Source organism: Theropithecus gelada, chromosome 20 (genome assembly GCF_003255815.1).
Source record: "Theropithecus gelada isolate Dixy chromosome 20, Tgel_1.0, whole genome shotgun sequence".
Lineage (NCBI taxonomy): Eukaryota > Metazoa > Chordata > Mammalia > Primates > Cercopithecidae > Theropithecus > Theropithecus gelada.
Window position 1 is genome coordinate 14,816,996 of NC_037688.1, and position 12,803 is coordinate 14,829,798.

Consider the following 12,803-nt stretch of genomic DNA (forward strand, 5'->3'; position numbering starts at 1 on the left):
CAAGTGAATCTCCTGCCTCAGCCACCTGAGTAGCTGGGATTACAGGCACCTGCCACCATGCCCGGCTAATTTTTTTGTGTTTTTAATAGAGACGGGGTTTCACCATGTTGGCCAGGCTGGTCTGAAACTCCTGACCTTGGGTGATCCACCTGCCTTGGCTCCCCGGAGTGCTGGGTTTACAGGCATGAGCCACCATGCCTGATGAGAGCCCCAGCTTTCTTATGTCTCCAGATGTGCTGATTCTGGGCACTTTTTCGGAATGCCCAGGACCTGGGAAACTGACCTGAAAGCCTGTGGGGGCTGGTGTCACCTTGGCCAATTCTGACTTTTGGGGGCCCTGGGAGGGATGTAGGAACTAGAATCGAGGATTCTGGAATTCAGATATTTCCTCCCATCAGCCATCTTTCTCCCAATAAAGTTTTATTTTGTGCAAAACAAATTTTTTTAAGATTGTATATATATATGTGTGTGTGTATATATATATATATATTTTTTTTTTTTTTTTTTGAGAATCAGCACATCTGGAGACATAAGAAAGCTGGGGCCTCTGGCCAGGCGGATCACCAACTCTGCCCCTCTGATGGGTTCCCCATCTCATCCCTATCCCCTGGCAGGCCGCAGGTCTCGGGAGAATGAAGCCCAACATTCTGGTGGTCGGGTTCAAAAAGAACTGGCAGTCGGCCCACCCAGCCACAGTGGAAGACTACATTGGCATCCTCCAGTGAGTCGGGGGAGAGGAAGGAGCTTGGGATCTGTTAATTTGGGCCACTGGACCTTGAGAAGTGGAAAAGAAGTAGTGGGTGCTTAAAAAGTTGAGTCCTGCTGGGCAAAGTGACTGGCATCTGTAGTCCCAGCTACATGGAAGGCTGAGGCAGGAAGCTCACTTGAGCCCAGGAGTTGGAGGCTGCAGTGAGCGAAGATTGCATTGCTGCACTCCAGCCTAGGCAAAAGAGCAAGACCCTGTCTTTGAAAAAGAAGTTGAGTCCATTTGCTCAAAGCTAAAGAAGAAACAGGCTGAGGCTGAAGATGCCCGTCTCTGACCTATGAGTCATGGACACCAAAGCCAGCTGGGGCCAGGCAGGTAGCACCATGAGTGAAGCGGGCCAGGCATGGGGTGATAGGGAGCAGTGGAGACTGTGGCAACCCAGTGAGAGTGGCTCTTACTTGACTCGTGTCCATGCAGGATGGGCTCTAGTGCCCATGTGGAAACGTGGGCCCAATGTTGCCAGATCTTTTAATTTTTCAGAGGAACTGCAAACGTGAGTTTTTAGGTGAGAACCTCATGCCTCCCTGTGGGCTCCAGAAGGTGCACAGGGAGCCAGTCAAGAACTCTGAGGCGGTGCCCCTGAACAGGGAAGTGAAACCAGGCCCTGAGGACCGAACTCCCTGGGGACTTCAGGGCTGACTCCAAACTCTTATCAGCACTTGCTGTGTGAGGTCCAGAGATGCCTGCCTGAGAGGCTTTTCTGTGTTGATGTCGTTGTTTGTGGTATCACTGAACAACACGAAGCTGAGGGCTGGGGCCCTGGGACCTGCTTCCAGGTATGCTGTTAACCAGCTATAGGACTCAGAGCAATCCTCTCAGCTGCTGCTAATAGAATTATAGCAGCAACTGATAGAATACCTGATCTCCAGCCTCTCTCCACCTCCAACATTCCAAACCTTCAAAAAGCAGGGCCTGAAAGGTCCTTTACCAGAGATATGTGATCTAAGGAGCCCAGGAAGGGCAATGCACAACCCATTGGCCCAAACCCCAGTGGTGGGTGGGCTCTTGGGCACTGTGTCAATCAGGCAGTACATACATCTTTGGAACAAGAGTCTTCCAGACACCTTTAATTTTTTAAATTTATTTTATTTTATTATTTTTATTTTTGAGGCAGAGTCTCATTCTGTTGCCCAGGCCGGAGTGCAATGGTGCGATCTTGGCTCACCACAACCTCTGCCTCCCAGGTTCAAGTGATTCTCTCGCCTCAGCCTTCGGAGTAGCTGGGATTACAGGTGCACTCCACCACGCCCAGCTAATTTTTGTATTTTTTAGTAGAAATGGGGTTTCACCATGTTGGCCAGGCTGGTCTCGAACTCCTGACCTCAGGTGATCCGCCTGCCTTGATCTCCCAAAGTGCTGGGATTACAGGCATAAGTCACTGCTCCTGGCCTCCAGACATCTTTATAGACAGCCTATTGCAGGAGTAAAGCTTTTCTCATGGGCATGTCTGTCCTTTGGTCTACAGTCTCAGCCATATGATTCTAATCCCAGCTGCTCACTCCCTTAGCTATGTGATCATGGGCAAGTTACTCTCCAAAACTCAGTTTTTGCATCCATAGAATGGAGGTAATAATTACCATCCCCACCTCCATGGGCAGAGTTGGGAGGAATTATTCAAATGTATCAGGAGGACAGGGCTGACTTGGTTCCCCTGAGTACCGGATCTGCAGGATCCACAGTGCCACAGACTGTAGAGCTGAAGGAGTCCTGGGGTACTCTCCAATTCTGCCTGTACAGTATACAGATGGGGAAACTGAGGCCCAGAGAACAGAAAGGGTGTGGTAGAAGGCAGAACCAACTCTAGACATCTGGTCTCCTGGGTGCCAGGTCACCTCCCTGGTGGGATCTCGGGGAGAAGCTGGACCTCATCTCCTCTCTTTCCAGCGATGCCTTTGATTTCAACTATGGTGTGTGTGTCATGAGGATGCGGGAGGGACTCAATGTGTCCAAGATGATGCAGGCACACAGTGAGTACATGCCCTGCCCACTCCCAGAAAGTTCTAGAACCTATTTTTTTTTTTTAATGGCAGAGGGAAAAATGAGTAAGAAATAAAAGGTTACAGACTCATAGAAAGTCACCTTTTTTTTTTTTTTGAGACGGAGTCTTGCTCTGTCGCCCAGGCTGGAGTGCAGTGGGGCGATCTCAGCTCACTGCAAGCTCCACCTTCCAGGTTCACGCCATTCTCCTGCCTCAGCCTCCCCAGTAGCTGGGACTACAGGTGCCCGCCACCACGCCTGGCTAATTTTTTGTATTTTTAGTAGAGACAGGGTTTCACCGTGTTAGCCAGAATGGTCTCGATCTCCTGACCTCGTGATCTGCCCGCCTCTTAATGGTCCATTAGAGCCCATAAGGTTTCCCAGAAAGAGAAGGCAACTTGTTCAAGGTCATGCTTCCCAGCTGGGGCAGAGCCAGGACTGGAACTCAGAGTTCCCCGAATCACAATCGGGTCAGGGCAAAAGGATCTACTATAGGCCAGACATGGTGGTTCACACCTGTAATCCCAGCACTTTGGGAGGCCAAGGCGGGTGGATCACCTGAGGTCAGGAGTTCACGACCAACCAGGCCAACATGACGAAACCCTGTCACTACTAAAAATACAAAAATTAGCTGGGCATAGGGTTGGTGCACACCTATAACCCCAGCTACTTGGGAGGCTGAGGCAGGAGAATCACTTGAACCCAGGAGGTGGATGTTGCAGTGAGCCGAGATCGCGCCATTGCACTCCAGCCTGGGTGACAAGAGCAAGACTCCATCTCAGAAAAAAAAAAATGGGATGTAATAGAAAACCAGGAAAGAGGGGAGAGGAAAATGCCTGCAGGAATATGCCGGAATATGAAAATACATAATGACCGGGGGAAAAAATCATGCTATGGATATTATGAGACCAATCTCCCCAGTGGAATAAAATAAAGTACTTGAACAGCTGCCATATTAGCATCTGTTTGTCCATATCATCATCCAGTTAATAGAAAGACATAATTCCCACTCCTCACTCAATATATAGATGGAAGTGGTTTTTACGGTAAATAAAATTAGATTTGCAATAAGATAAAAGTAATGATTCAGGACTTGGTTAATGTTAAGTTTAAATGTACATATCATATTGAGAATTTTCTTTGAACGTATAACAAAACAAAGTGCTACTGAGCGAACATTATTGTAATGTAGTAAAGCAGAGTGTAAATTCCTTGAGGTCAGCAAAAAAAAAAAAAAAGAAAGAAAATAAATAATGACCATGGGAACTGGGCATTTTGGTCCACTGAATAGGGATGTGTTTTGCATTTTAAAGTCATATATGACTGCAGACTCTGAATTAAAAAATATTTAGGGAGGCTGGGTGTGGTGGCTCGTGTCTGTAATCTCAGTACTTTGGGAGGCAGAGGCAGGTGGATCGCTTGAGTCTAGGAGTTCAAGACCAGACTAGGTGACATAGCAAGACCCCGTCTCTACTAAAAATAAAAAATTAACCAGGTGTGGTGGCACATGCCTGGAGTCCCAGCTACTTGGGAAGCTGAGGTGGGAGGATAGCTTGAGCCCAGGAGTTTGAGGCTGCAGTGAGCCATGACTGTACCACTGCACTCCAGCCTGGGTGACAGAGAAAGACTCTGTTTCAAAAAACAAAAACCAAACAAACAAAAAAAGGAAATATCTAGAGGTGTGAAAGCAATAACGTTTATGGCAACAAATGGGAGGCAGTGCTGGAGAGACTGGGAGCTTGGAGTCCGCGTCTCTTGCAGCCAGGGGCTGGGTCCATTCATTAGTGCCGTTGCTGAGTGCATACCTGGCACACAGCAGCTGGTCAATAACTATTTATGCAACCACTATTTACAGAGCAGTAACTCCGCTCCTGACCAACGCTGCTCTTGGTGCTGGGGTTACAGGCACGGCAAAGCCGAAAAGCCTCTGCTCTTGAGAAGCTGACACTCCAGAGGGAAAAGCAGACGCTTCCCAGTGGGCCCATAAGTCATCTCAGATCATGAGCGTGTCTTGAGAAAACGAGTGCAGGGCGTAGTGGCCAGGGAAGGCCTCCTTCAGGAGGGGGCCTCTTGCTGAGGAGGCCAAGGCTAGGGAAAGTATGTTACAGCTCGGGGCGCACCCACCACCATGGCCCAAGGTGGGGATGTACTTGGCCTGTTTGACAGGCCAGGCATGACTGGAGTGTGAGGAGCTGGGCAGGAGGCAGGTCAGAGGGAAGCCAGGGCAAGGTGCAGTGGGGCCGTGGAGGCCAGGCGGGGCCTTGGGACTTTCTTCCTGGCATTAAGGGAGCCCTGTCAAGGAGGAACCCATGGTGCCCTCAGACAAGGAGAGCCTGTGAACAAAGCTGCCTCTTCTTTTGCAGTTAACCCCGTGTTTGACCCAGCGGAGGACGGGAAGGAAGCCAGCGCCAGAGGTGCCAGGCCATCAGTCTCTGGCGCTTGTCAGTGTTCCCACTCAGAGCTCAGGGCACTTTCATCCTGTGGGGCAGCTAGGGGTGGGCCACCTGGGAACTTGGTCGAGGAAGGTGGTTTTTTCTTGTGACAGTGGTGCCTGCGTAACTGGAGTTGGGAACTGGAGGGGCTTGGCCATGTCAAAGATTGCCAGCAGCCAGGCGCAGTGGCTCACACCTGTAATCCCAGCGCTGTGGGAAGCTGAGGCAGGAATTCCAGGCTGCAGTGAGCTGTGACCACACCACTACATGCCAGCCTGGGTGACAGAGTGAGACCCTGTCTCAAAAAAGGAAAAAAGATTGCCAGGAGGTGGAGAATTCAGGGTCAGAGAATGACGGGGACCCACCTAGCAGGCTCTGGGGCCCTTGTCCCACCCCTGCCAAGGCCCCTCTAGCCATGCAGGGTGGGGAAGGATTTTCCTTCGTCCTCTCCCACCATCACCCCGGGAGGCAGGGGGCCTGCAGTGCAGGCGGGAGGGCTCCTATAGACATTTGTGAAGGGCGCAGGGAGGTGTTTAAGGGAATGGAGAGTGCATTTCCCTACCTACCCAGAGGGCTCTGGGACTGTCTCCACCCCCAGTACTCACCAGAATCCCAGGAGAGAGAAGCTGAGAGCAGGTCAGGGGCACATCACAGCACTGAGCGTCCTGGGCCCCGGTTCCTGTTCCACCTGCCAGAGAACCCATGTTCAGCATCAGAAGGGGTGTTGGTGGGGTCCTGGGCCAGGCCTGCCAGGATGCGCGGCAGCTGGCTCTGCTCTGACCCGTCCCCACCTCCTGCAGTGGATCCCAAGGCCCTGGTGCAGGAGGAGCAGGCCACCACTGTCTTCCAGTCGGAGCAAGGCAAGAAGACCATCGACATTTACTGGCTCTTTGACGACGGAGGTCAGTGCCCCCCTTGGATCAGCCCCCCTGCCCGGCGGGGGTGGGGTGGGGTGGTCTTCCTTCCCTTTCCTTCCTGGCCTGCTCTCAAAGGGGACAGGGGCTTCTGGGCCCACCAGTGAGCTCAGGGGAGCCTGGAGGGACCCCTCTGTCTGGCCTCTAGTTTTTTGGTTATAAAATGGGAAACTTTGAGAGAAGAGCTGAAGTCGCCATAAGATGGAATCTTCTGACTGGATGGCCCTTAAGGGCACAGGCAGGTGATATAAATGGGGAAATGGGTGGTGCCCAGGAAGGCTGGAGGAATATTTTTCACTTCACAATGAAAAATTTCCCATTAAAAAAAAGAAAAAGTGATTTCAGCTTTATTCCTGCTACCTTTGATAGAGTCACAGATAGAAAGAAAATATCTTTGCTCCAATGGAACGAATCCTATTAATAGTTGCCAAAATAGGCTGAGCACTTACTACCTGCCTGACAGGGAATTCCCTACCTAATGCAGTCCCCAGGTAGGAGCTGTCATGATTAACTCCCCTTTATAAATAAGGAAACTGAGGCACAGAGGATTACAAGGTGATATGTGACAACTAGTCCTTGGTCTTGTGTGGAGAGACAACAGAGAGGGCTGAGGGCTCCCACATGCTGGTCAAATATTCACTCTTCAAGAACTGCCAATGACCTGGATTCCTCGATTTTTATGGGAAACTCCTCAATTATGAAATGACAACTTTTTTTTTTTTTAATTCTTTTTGAGATGGAGTCTCGCTTTGTCACCCAGGCTGGAGTGCAGTGGCGTGATGTCAGCTCACTGCAACCTTCGCCTCCCGGGTTCAAGTGATTCTCCTGCCTCAGCCTCCCGAGTAGCTGGGACTACAGGCACCTGCCACCATGCCCAGCTAATTTTTATATTTATTTATTTATTTATTTAGATGGCGTCTCACTCTGTCGCCCAGGCTGGAGTGCAATGGTGGGATCTTGGCTCACTGCAACCTCTGCCTCGTGGGTTCAAGCGATTCTCCTGCCTCTGCCTCCTGAGTAGCTGGGATTACAGGCGTGCACCATCAGGCCTGGCTAATTTTTTTGCGTTTTTAGTAGAGAGAGGGTTTTACGATGTTGGATGTTGGCCAGGCTGGTCTCGAACTCCTGACCTTAGGTGATCTGCCTGCCTTGGCCTCCCAAAGTGCTGGGATTATAGGCATGAGCCACAGCGCCCGGACGCCAGCTTGTGTATTTAAATACACTGCACAAGCACAAATAAACCCTACCCCACAGAGCACCATGTGCAACTTGGGTTTAGTCAGTCTTGTTCATTATACAGATGGGTCGACTGAGGTCCAGCGAGGAGAGGAAGGGGTTTGCTAATGGCAGAGCGGGGCAGGAACCCACATAGTGCTCTGTCCTCAGTGTATTCTTGTCATGACTCACGGGGACTCTCCTTGCCAGGCCTCACCCTCCTCATTCCCTATCTCCTTGGCCGCAAGAAGAGGTGGAGCAAATGTAAGATCCGTGTGTTCGTAGGCGGCCAGATTAACAGAATGGACCAGCAGAGAAAAGCGTAAGTGCGGAGGGCTGGCCCCGGGCGACTGCAGGGACCAGTGCCATCTAAGCTCCACCCAGGACTGTTCCCCTGCCCCGATCCTCTGCCACCGCCCCTAGGTGGGCTCTGAGATTGTCCCAAAGCCCAGGGCCAGCTCTCTCCAGGCCATGGCAGTGGGCAGGAGCAGGAGCAGGTTTCTCTCCATTCCAGAAGTTGCTCTGGTTTCCTGCCCACTTCAGTAAAATGCAGACGCCCTAGGCTTTGCTAGACAGGGAGGGGAGTTAGGTTGTAAAGTCACAAATCTCTGGGTTTGGACAACAAGAAGCATAAAAATAAGAAAGCAAGGGAATCTATTTTTTAAATTGAAAGTTAAAAAAAGGCAAGAAAAATTAAAAAAAAAAAAAGATAAAAAAGAAAAACAAAAAACAAATCTCCAGGAGGAACTTGTATGAAATGAAGGATGGGCTGGGCCAAGGCAGTTGGATCGAGACCAACCTGGGTGACATGGCAAAATCCTCTCTCTATATTTTAAATTTTTACATATTTTAATATTTTTTTTTCTTTTGAGACGGATTCTCGCTCTGTCACCCAGGCTGGAGTGCAGTGACCTGCTCTCGGCTCATTGCATCCTCCGTCCCCTGGGTTCAAGCAATTCTCCTGCCTCAGCCTCCCTAGTAACTGGGATTAGAGGCATGTGTTACCATGCCCAGATAATTTTTTTTTGTATTTGTAGTAGAGACAGGGTTTCACCATGTTGGCTAGGCCAGTCTTGAACTCCTGACCTCAAGTAATCCGCCCACCTCGGCCTCCTAAAGTGCTGGAATTACAGGTGTGAGCCACTGTGCCTGGCCAATATTTTAAATTTTTATATAAATATTTTACATGCATTAAAAAATTTAAATATATATAATTTTTTGAAACAAGGAAATGAAGGATGGAGAACACGTCTCCTCCTGAGAAATGAAGTAGGGGCTAGAATCCTTTAGGGCAGCAGTCCCCACCCCTTTTGGCACCAGGGACCGGTTTCGTGGAAGACAATTTTTCCACAGACTAGGGAGAGAGTGGTGGTTTTGGGATGATTCAAGCTCGTTACATTTATTGTGCACTTTCTTTCTATTATGATTACATGGTAATATATAATTAAAAAATTATACAACTCACCATAATGTAGAATCGGGGGAGCCCTGAGCTTGTTTTCCTGCAACTAGATAGTTCCATCTGGGGGTGATTGGAGACAGTGACAGATCATCAGGAGGGTTCTTGGCCCTCTAAGATCCTGCAAGAGGGTTCATGGCCCTCTAAGAGTCTAATGCCACTGCTGATCTGACAGGAGGCAGAGCTCAGATGGTAAAGCAAGCGATGAGGAGTGGCTGTAAGTACAGATGAAGCTTTGTTCACTGCCATGCACCTGGTTCCTAACAGGCCATGGCTGATACCTTTTGGCAGCCCCTGGGGGTCAGGGGCCCCTGCTTTAAGGCAATGTCCCCAATGCATGGGATGCAGGCTCTGGTGAGACAAGAGGTGACTTTAGTGGCCAGGGATTGAGGCAACAAATACCACTGAGTCTTTTGGTGAGAAGTCCTTTTAATTCTCCTCTAATTCTGGGGCTGATTCTGCAGAAGGTCCTGGTTTAGCCTTGGCCTGTCCTTCCCTTTGGTAACCTGTGCTTGTCTCCCTGAGCAAGAGGAGTAGGCTGCACACATGGGCTTGGCAGGCAATGGCATCTGGCCAGAACTTAGTGACCCTGGTTTATCAACATGGGTCTTATTGGTCACCTCTTCCTGGCAAGAGGTGCTGGTTTTCTGTTTAAAACTGTGATGTTTTAAATCCACTGGGCACAGTGGTTCTGCCTGTAAATCCTGGCACTCTGGCAGCAGGCCAAGGCAGGGGATTGCTTGAAGCCAAGAGTTTGAGACCAGGCTGGGCAACATAGTGAAAGCCTGTCTCTACCAAAAACTTAAAAAAAATTAACTGAATGGTGGCATGTGCCCGTAGTCCTAGCTACTTGAGGCTGAGGCAGGAAGATCACTGAGCCCAGATCAAGGCTGCAGTGAGCTATGATTGCACCACTGCACTCTAGCCTGGGTGACAGAACAGATACTGTCTCTATTTTTTAATAATAAAAATAAAGTAAAATTTAAACAAATAAATAAACTCATGATATAAAATTTCCCTTTGAAATGTATCTAAGTTTGGGCCAGGCGTGGTGGCTTATGCCTGCAATCTCAGCACTTTGGGAGGCCGAGGTGGACGAATCACCTGAGGTCAGGAGTTCAAGACCAGCCTGACCAATATGGTGAAACCCCACTTCTACTAAAAATACAAAAATTAGCTTGGCATGGTGGCATGTGCCTGCAGTCCCAGCTACTCAGGAGGCTGAGACAGGAGGATTACTTGAACCCGGGAGGTGAAGGTTGCAGTGAGCCAAGATTGCGCCACTGTACTCCACCCTGGGCGACAGAGCAAGACTCCATCTCAAAAAAAAAAAAAAAGTGTCTAACTCAGAATGTGAGTTGATTTAAACAGAAAAGGAAGTAAATAGTAAGGCAGGTGGCACACAAGTGTGGAGTTGACAGGTGTCGGCAGGTGGAATTGGGCAGCTGCTGCTTTGAGCAAGGTCAGGTGAGGTGGGAGATGGTAGGCTGGAGGTCAGCTGAAGGGTGCAGACAGATGGGGCGGTTTGCCCAAAGTCATCCAGTTAATTAGCCAAAGAGAAGAACCCCTGCCCGGTCACTAGTGTCCTTTGCAAGTATCCTGGCTGTGATGCCCCAGGGTCATAGTAGGAGGGGATCTCCCGGCCCACACCACCCGGTCCTATGCCAGGATGGCCTCCCATGCTCCATTCTCTAGTCACCCGCAGGTGAGTTAAGGGAAACCCAGCAATCTATTGCTTTCTCCTCACCCCTACTAAGAACTTCTCCCGGGAAAGCCACTTTTCAGCAATGCTAAGGAAAGTGTTGCTTAGGAAAAGCAGCATTTGATTTCTCTGTGATCTCCAAAAAGTAAATAAGATACGAGATTGCTCTGCAGTCTCTGCTTCCTGTGCTGGCTCTGAATGGAAGCTAGGTTCAGTAGGTTTGGTATAGCTCAAAGCTATGGCACCCTGGGTCAACAGCATGCCCTTGGCGGGAGGGTTATGTAACCCTTCCTCTGCCTCCCTCTGTCCCTTGATGGGCCACATCCTCTGCTCTCTACATAATCCTGGGGCAGATCTATGCTGCCCTTGCCTAGGCACAGCCCAGGCCTGCCAGCCTCCGCTGCTACTGCACACCAAGCAAATCTGCCCACGGCTCTGCTTTCAAAATTTCACTCCCCAAGATCAGGGACCAGCAGCGGCTTGACTGCTAGGCCCCAGCCTGGTCCTCCAGGCTTGTCTCCCATTTCTTCCTCTCTCCCAGCACACTCCATGCATCCCAGCCAGCTCCTCACTGCCCTGTTTCACCCCCTGCACCCTGATGCTTTCCCTCATTTTGACTGTTCCCCACCAACCAGTCCAGTGGTCCCTAACCAGGCTGGCACATCGGAATCACATGGGGCATTGCCACAACCACGTCCTTCCCCGGGCTTCTGACTCAATGGTGGGCAAGGGGGTGGGGGAGGGCTCAGGCAGGTGTATTTTTTTGTTTGTTGGTTTGTTTTTGTTTTGTTTTTTGAGATGGAGTCTCGCTCTGTCACCCAGGCTGGAGTGCAGTCGAGTGATCGCAGCTCACAGCAACCTCCGCCTCCTGGGTTCAAGTGATTCTCCTGCCTCAGCCTCCTGAGTAACTGGGACTACAGGTGCCTGCCACCACACCCAGCTAATTATTTTGTATTTTTAGTAGAGATGGGGTTTCACCATGTTAGTCAGGATGGTCTTGATCTCCTGACCTCATGATCCGCCCACCTTGGCCTCCCAAAGTGCTGGGATTACAAGTGTGAGCTACCATGCCCTGCCAGTTGTATTGTTTTTTGTTTGTTTGTTTTGAGATGGAGTCTCGCTCTGTTGCTCAGGCTGGAATGCAATGGCACAATCTCAGCTCACTGCAATATCCACTTCCCGAGTTCAAACAATTCTCCTACCTCAGCCTCTCGAGTATCTGGAATTTTAGGTGCATGCCACCACACCTGGCTAGTTTTTGTATTTTTAGTAGAGATGGCATTTTGTCATGATGGCCAGGCTGGTCTCGAACTCCTGACCTCAGGTGATCCATCTGCCTCAGCAGGTGTGTATTCTCAGGTGTAATCTCAGCACCCAAAGTGCTGGGATTACAGGCTGAGCCACCGCGCTCAGCAGGTATATTGTTTTGAAGGCTCCTTGGGTGATTTCAGTGTAGACCCTCCCCTGCCCCACCCGCTTTGGCCTGTAACAGTCCTACCCCTCATTCACCATCCAGCCAGACTGCCACCTCTGCGAAGTCTTCTCTGATGGCTACACACCACAGTGGGCTTCTCCTTCCCTGTTAGATGCAAAGTCAGCGCCGTCTGTCTTGCTACTCCTGGTTCTGTTCCTAGTTTCTTGTGTGTTATCTTTGCTTCCTCAGCCACTCTAGAATTTCCTTTATTCAACTTTCCTATCCCTTAGACCTTTGTTACTCAAAGTGTTGTCTGTGGACCAGCAGCATTGCATCCCTGGGAGTGTATTACAAATGCAGAATCCCAGGCCCCACGCCAGACCAGCTGAATCAGAATCAGCATGGTAACAAGATCCTCAGCAGCTGTGTAGACATGTGAAAATTTGGGGTGCACTGGTACAGAGATGGCCACCAGATACTTGGGAAAGTCTAGTCAATTACTTTTCCGTTTCACTTGTCATCATCTACCTCATTTTATGGGTATTCATTTCCTGTCTGCCCCTACCCCTATGTTCCACAAGGGCAGGCTTTAATCTGTTTTCCTCACTGCTATGTAGTCAGTAGGTGCTCAGTAAAAATGAGTTGAATGAATGCATAAATTTTTAAAATTCTCAGGCTGGGCATGGTGGCTCCTGCCTATAATGCCAGCACTTTGGGAGACCGAGGCAGGATCATCTGAGGCCAACATGGCGAAACCCTGTCTCTACTAAAAGTACAAAAATTAGCCAAGCATGGTGGCACACATCTGTAATGCCAACTACTTGGGAGGCTGGGGCATGAGAATCGCTTGAACCTGGGAGGCAGAGGTGGCAGTGAACCGAGATTGCACCACTGCACTCCAGCCTGGGAGACAGAGCAAAACTC

General features: G+C 49.9%; 1 protein-coding gene across 4 annotated transcripts in view; it reads left to right on the forward strand.

Annotated features, from left to right (window-relative positions):
- The window catches only part of SLC12A3 (solute carrier family 12 member 3), a 48,632-nt gene that overhangs the window by 20,828 nt on the left and 15,001 nt on the right, over window positions 1–12,803 (forward strand). For 2 of the 4 annotated variants that reach the window (XM_025370646.1, XM_025370645.1), the window contains exons 18-22: window positions 615–721; window positions 2,651–2,733; window positions 5,107–5,184; window positions 5,976–6,077; window positions 7,515–7,626. In XM_025370646.1, the coding sequence (XP_025226431.1) occupies window positions 615–721; window positions 2,651–2,733; window positions 5,107–5,184; window positions 5,976–6,077; window positions 7,515–7,626 (482 nt within the window). The remainder of the gene's footprint in view (window positions 1–614; window positions 722–2,650; window positions 2,734–5,106; window positions 5,185–5,975; window positions 6,078–7,514; window positions 7,627–12,803) is intronic. The other 2 variants (XM_025370648.1, XM_025370647.1) reach the window with 1 other exon arrangement.